The sequence below is a fragment of the Magnolia sinica genome, chromosome 7, assembly GCF_029962835.1.
Source record: "Magnolia sinica isolate HGM2019 chromosome 7, MsV1, whole genome shotgun sequence".
NCBI lineage: Eukaryota > Viridiplantae > Streptophyta > Magnoliopsida > Magnoliales > Magnoliaceae > Magnolia > Magnolia sinica.
Window position 1 is genome coordinate 80,562,002 of NC_080579.1, and position 7,193 is coordinate 80,569,194.

Here is a 7,193-nt window from a genome sequence, read left to right on the forward strand (position 1 = left end):
AAACAGCTTCGGACGCCAAACCATTAGGGTAACAGGGATTCCCTGTTGACCTGATAACAGAGGATCCCGACTCTTATAAGATTATAGAGACATGGATGAAGGTAAAAGACAAATATAGGCTTGATCCAAAACTTACTGGTTTCCAAGAATTTTTCAACGGACGTTCAATTCAAATGTTTACTGTGGTGTGGTCCATCTGAACATTGAATATTCCTCATTTTCTAGGTCAATGCCTAAAATTATCTAGTAAAATGGATGGACGGAGCGGATAAAATACATAAATGATGGTGGACCTCACAGAGTTTACACAGTACGCTAAGCGTAGTGAGTTACTACGCAATCCGGAGCTTGACCATTACTCGTTTGTAAGTCAATATGCAGGAACTTTTCCCGATGATTATCTATCATCAGAACAAACTTGTTTTTAGCTTTCTTCCTTTCACCCTCTAAATTATTTTCTCATGGCCGATGGACTTGTTCCATCGGTTCTTGGTTCCTTGAATTCCATCCTCCTATCCGAGATAGGATCCGTGTTGTCCTGTCGCAAAGAGCTACAAGATCTTTCTAGTGCGTTCAAAGCCATTCAAGCCGTTCTTCGCGATGCTGAGAGGAAACGGCGAAAGGAAGAGGCTCTGAGCGACTGGCTGGAGAAGATCAAAGATGTGGCCTATGACGTGGAAGACTTGCTGGACCAGTACAAAGCCGAATCCCTCAGACATGAAAATGAAGAGAGCGGAATCCCACCTTTTGCAAAGCGGGTATGTAACTCTGTCTTACGTACTCTTAGTGTAGATGAAACAGTCGATGAACTGGGCTTTCATGTTAAATTGGGCATTGAGATGGGGCGTAGATTAAAAAATGTTAGAGAAAGGCTCAATGCTATATGTAGAGAGAAGTCTAACTTTCATTTGGAAGAAAGCATAGATAGCAAGATGGAGATGGTGGAGAGAAAAACTAGTTCCTTGGTTGATGAAACGGAGATTATTGGTAGGACTCCAGATAAGGAAAGGATCATACGCTGGTTGTTAAATGATATTAATCATGTCAGTTATGACATTCCCGTCATTTCTATAATTGGTTTAGGGGGAGTAGGAAAGACTACTCTCGCTCAATTAATATATAATGACCAGCGAGTTATTGGGCACTTCTCTAAAATGATGTGGGTCCATGTTTCAGATAATTTTAATGAGACTAAGATTTGTAATGCAATTATTGAAGCGGTGGAGGGTCGGCCTCCTCCTGTTTTCTTGGAATGGCAAATGGTGCAAACTCATCTACGGAATGTCTTGAAAGGAGAGCAATATTTTCTTGTGCTTGATGACATCTGGAATGAAGATGAAGACAAGTGGGATAAATTGAGGCTTCCTTTGAAAGACGGGGATATTGGAAGTAGAATTTTGATCACCACTCGCAATAAAACCGTGGCAAAAACTATGCGAGCCACGAAGTGGCATCAACTGGCACCCCTATTAGAAAGAGATTCTTGGTCATTGTTCAGTCACATTGCTTTTGGGGAAAGAAAAACAGAGGAAAATGCTGAGTTTGAAGAAATTGGCAAAGAAATTGCAAGAAAATGTGACAGAATACCTCTTATTATAAAGAGAATAGCAAATGTGTTGCGTTTCCAGAGGACGAAAAGGGAGTGGGAGCATGTGTTGGAGACTGAAACATGGGATTTTCCAAATGTTACAAGAGGCATTGTATTTGACCTTCAATTAAGCTATGAAAATATGCCCCCGTACTTGAAGCGTTGCTTTGCCTTTTGTTATGTATTTCCGAAGGATCATGTTATAGAGAGGGAGACATTAATTAAGTTGTGGATGGCCCAGGGCTTTCTTCCAGAGGAAAGTGCAGCAATGGAATGTACAGGCGATGGGTATTTTTACGATTTACTAGGGCGATCCTTGTTTGATGCTCCTATTACAGACCGCTTTGGCAATATCATGCACTTTCAGATAATGGATGTTGTTCATGAGTTCTTCCAAACTGTCATGAGAGAATGCTATACCATGAACATGGAATTGTCGAACAACATCCCCCTGCATGTGCGCCATGTCTCATTGAAATGCAGTGACGATTTATCTTCAATTCCAGGAAACTTGTGCAAAGCCAAGAATCTGCGCACGCTCCTGTTCATTGGGTGGTCAAGAATCACTGTGCTGGCTGATGATTTTTTTGAAAATTTCAGGTACCTCAGAGCATTAGATTTGAGTGGTACAAAATGTTCTCATCTTCCAAAGTCCTTGAAGAACTTGAAACTTTTAAGATACCTTAACTTATCTGCTACTGAAGTTGCGTTGCTGCCTGATTTCATATGCGGACTGTATTTGTTGCAAACCTTGAAACTTAATGCGTGCCGCCAACTGCCTGAACTTCCCAAAGAGATGTGGAAACTGGCAAGGCTAAGACATCTGGAAATTGAAAATACCTGGCAATTGCAGGCTTTACCCCATGGGATTGGAAGATTAACTTCACTTAGAACATTGTCAAAGTTTATTGTTGGGAAAGGGATGGAATGCAGGATTGGGGAACTTAAAAACCTCAATCTCCTCCAAGGAAAGTTAGCAATATACCATTTGGAGAGGGTGTTAAATGAGAGTGATGCCAAGGAAGCAGAACTAATGAATAAGAAACACCTTCGCCACTTGGAATTGTATTTTGGCCGGGGACTGTCAGCACTAGTGTTTGGAAGTTCAGAAATGTCAGTCGGGATTAAAGAAAAGATCAGTGAGGGTGTGTTGGAAGGCCTTCGGCCCCATACAAATCTAAAAGAGCTGAATATATCAGGTTACATGGGATTGAAATTCCCGGGATGGATGGAAGATGCATTGTTCTCCAACCTAGTTAATGTGACTCTTCGTAACTGCCATGACTGCATAAAACTACCAGCACTTGGGACACTTCCATCCCTTAAATACCTTACCATAGCAGAAATGACTAAGGTGGAATTCATCGGTCCGGAGTTCTACGGGAACATCGACGGTAGAGACGTAACAGGTGCAGCTCCAGCATTCCCCAAGTTGGAGACACTCGTTTTGAATGGAATGGCAACATTGAGGGAGTGGGTTGGGAGTGAAGATGGAGGAATGCCGTCTCTCCTTGAACTACGTATTGCAAATTGCCCCATGTTAATGAAAGTGCCCTTATTCCTTCATGGTAAACTGTGGAAAGTAGATATTGAATTACCAAGCAAATACTGGACATCGTGCATTTCAGAATCTGTCGAGTGTTTGGTTGTAGACGGCATCAGTGGCAGGCTTATGTCCTTCAGAAACAACATTGAGCCCTACATCAGAGACATCGATATGATCCACCTGCCGTTATCTTGGAACCTCAAGTACTTGGTGATTAAAAACTCACCATATTTTGAGTTTCCCGTTGGGATACAAAATCTCCCTGGGCTCCAGATACTCCACGTTACAAACTGCCGAAAACTGACACATCTGCCTAAAGAGCTCAGAGACCTCTGTAACCTTCGTCAACTGAAGGTCATGCACTGTCCAAATTTAGAAAAATGGTGTGGAAAATATGCAGAGGACGATCAGCAACTAGCAATGTCACACATCCCTAATATCTGGATCGGCAACCGAGAGATCAAGCGAGATGGGCAAGAAATCGCTGGACATGAAGGTAAGAGTCATTTACTTCCCATTCCGATTCCTGCATTGCATCTGTACTTGCTCCACACATCAAAATATGGCCACTCCCGTGCATATCCAATCCGGTCATCAGGTTCGCAAAGTATCTAGGCATGAAAAATGATTGGCATTTTCCTTCTTCTCTGTTTCTGGTCTCCGCACCCAGATTCCATCAAAACTCTCTATTCGTTGCCCTTTGTTAGCCTCACCAGCACCTTTCCATCATGAACCCAGATACAGCCAAGCTGTCGAAAAGGCATGTGGGTAGAACGTCCCAGCCATGTGCCAGGTGGGACAAACCGTCTAAAGCATCTGGCCAAAACCCAGACCATTCGATTATTGGGGAAGCCACACGTTTACAAAAGTAACGTACAACTACAAACAAACCTTTTGGAACCACGTTTCCATGGCATTTCTAAATGTGTGACACCACGATGGGGATTGTACTGAGTAACTCAGTACAGGGTAGCTCGCCGAGGAAACTCTGTGATGCCCACCATGGTGTCTTTATCCATGCATGCTATTCGGAATAGTTTCGTAGCATTAGCACAAAATTGAAGCATATCCAAAGCTCAAGTGGACCACACCTGATAATGAATTAGATCGCACCAATATCAATACTTTTTATTCGTGAATTCAATCACTTACCCAACATTAAGGAAACATTCGTAGTTTTTTAAAAGAAATAAGGAATGCCAATTTTTTCTAATTTTCTCATCATCTGATTGTTCTTGAATTAGTTCATTCGATGGTTTGAAATCTCACAAGGTGACAAAAGAATCAATTAAAGAGGATCTCATGATTCTAGTTAGGAGTTTGTTGGGTCCCTTAGGGATTGCACCTAAAATTGTAAATTTTTATTCATATTACTATTTTAATGACTTATAAATTGAACGTCTACCATCGAAATTTTCTTGGGGCACAAAAGTTTGGATCAATTCAAGGTAATATTTATGTATTTGTATTTTCCCTTTTTAAAGGCTCATGTCAGATTGTAATAGAGTCTGTCACAGCATTAGTAACAATCATTAATTTTCCTTTCGTCACCACCATTGCTCACTTTATAATTTCCAATCAACTCTTTTCATAAAAAATTTTATACTCACTTTTATTTTTGTTTTTCACACGCACACGATGTCAAACCCTTAACCTAGTGTTGAAACTCTTGTAAGTCTACCACTGGGGCAAAAGTAACGACCGGGTGGTCATCTTCCTCGAAGTTTTCCAATGACAAAAGATTGTTACATAGTTTAGAAACTATAGGTGTGATACTATTGGATAGTAATTTTGACATCTCTAATCCCTATAATTTTACAAGTTGATATATATATTTATTCCCTTCTTTTGTATTACCTAATGAACATATTAGATGTCAAATAACCATTACAGTGGGCCCTAGGAGGTTTTTGATGGTGAACATTCAATCACTACTGTTTTGCCATGGTGTGGTCCACCTAAGATTTAGATCTACCTCATTTTGGGATTAAGCCCTAAAATTATTTTTCAAAATGGATGGACAGCGTGGATAAAATACATACATCATGGTTGGGTCCACATAACACCTACCACTAGCCACCTGGCTGGTGGTGGCGTCACTAGCCAAACCGCGTCCATTTCCTCCTAATTCTACTCTTGCCCCACATGTCCCAAGATTCCACTTGTGTGCATTGGCCGGTCATAATAGGCACGTCTACTACTATGACAACACGTGTTTGAAAAATGTACATGCTTGCCATAGTGGGTTAAGTGTGCATGTCATCTCTCTTATATATAATGCATACCTCTTTTCTTTTTCTTTTTTTTTGTTCTTTTTCTAGTTCCACGGAGCAGTGGCGGAATGACGCATCGGGCCTGAGGGATTCAACTGTAGTAAAACAGGTATGGAACGATCTTGGCCATGTGCAGGACATCTAGACATGTATAGAATGGGACATATCATATTGGAGCATTTGATAAAAATAAAAAATAAAAAATCAGGCTGTTTGGTTATCAGGGTGTGGGGCTTCCTCTTTTTCCAAAGCAGCGGACAGCCTAATAATTAAACAGCCTGAGTATTTGATCAAATGATTTGGGGATCCACCAAATACATTGAGCGTGTTGTTGGTGGAGCAACCATTAGTGGGGTTTGCTAATAGAAAATATCTGTTATACATTGATGATATTGTGATATTGTATATTAAAGTGTGATTGGGTTTCGAAGACAAATGCCATCTATCTCTCCACTAAGAGTGCATTTGTGATTGCCCGTTCCCCCATGAAAAGTGATCAAAGCCCTTCATCACAAGGTCTTTCTAACAGAAAATTTCTGGTCCGTCGATCACAATCTAATCACAATGTCACGGTCCTCACTGTTGCCCCGGTGGTAGACTCACAGGTCAAGGGTTCGACTACCCGTGGGTGGACAGCGTGGGTGTGTGCGCGTGAAAACAAAAATCACAATGTCACAAATACTCTTTTATCTACGTGGTCATGCCGTAAAATGGATGGATGCACCATCCCTCTCGTTGCCCATAACTCTCTCTCTCTCTCTCTCTCTCTCTCTCTCTCTCTCGTGTAAAATAAAAAATAAAAACAGAGAGAGAGAAGGAAACAGAGGAGAAGAGAAAGAAGAAGATGGGGCTTACTCATTATTGATACAGACCTTGACTGCGGGCTTACTGTCACTGCACTCGGATAGCGGGCTAAAAAGATTCATCCTCTTGACTTGTGATTGATTTACGCTGGTCTCCATGTTTTGTGTGTGTGTGTGTGTGTGTGTGTGTGTTTTAGCTCCTTATTCAATCCCATTTTGCAGTTGCAGATATCAATCTACACTATCCATCAAATGATACTCCTCTTCCAATCAACACTGACGCCGGAAAGTCATAACAGTCGGTAAGTTGTGGCTGAAGGTGGAGCAACCATGGAGGTTTGTTACCACACTTCTCCCGCATTTATTTTGGATTGTAAGGCATGTATGCCAATGTGTGTTGGTGTGAAACTCTTCAACTCCAAGGACAGTATACTTTGGATTTTTAAGGCCTGTAATGGTGTGAAATTCTCTACTCCAAGCACAGTAAGACTGTAATATTTGTGTTGTGTGGATGTTTCATTTGGATGTTAAGGCATGTGTCAATGTGGTCCCATGAACTGATAAACAGGTTCAGAAATGAAGAGGAGGTTACCTGGCTCTAGCAAGCTAATAAACTGATTTCAATCAACCAAGACATCAAGATGTGCCATGATTTATACTGCTTGAGCTTGCAAAATTGGATTTCGATATGTAGCAATTGATTTACCAGAGTGCATTAATGGATATTTCGTGGTAAGATTTTCATAATCTTTTAGTAATGTATTGAGAAGAACTAGATCCCAACTTGTTTGGACATAGAAAAGTTTAAAGAACAAAAATGGGTTCTTGTCATTGGTAAGAAGAAGAAAAGGCCTTATGGCCTCTTTGTTGGAAACATTCCCTTCAATTTCTCACCAAATTTGACGCAGGGATGGACCAGGGATGGACGTGATGAGGTTGATCACCGTCTTCTCAAGGATACATAACTACTCCGAATCCACGGA

The 7,193-nt window shown here is 41.1% G+C and overlaps 1 protein-coding gene across 1 annotated transcript; it reads left to right on the forward strand.

Annotated features, from left to right (window-relative positions):
• The first annotated feature begins 384 nt into the window (after positions 1-384).
• On the forward strand, positions 385-6,728 carry LOC131251524 (putative disease resistance protein RGA3). The gene is made up of 3 exons (XM_058252281.1): positions 385-3,630; positions 5,469-5,516; positions 6,433-6,728. The coding sequence occupies exons 1-2, from the start codon at positions 462-464 to the stop codon at positions 5,477-5,479; spliced, it is 3,180 nt and encodes a 1,059-aa protein (XP_058108264.1). The 5' UTR covers positions 385-461; the 3' UTR covers positions 5,480-5,516; positions 6,433-6,728.
• The last annotated feature ends 465 nt before the right edge of the window (positions 6,729-7,193 follow it).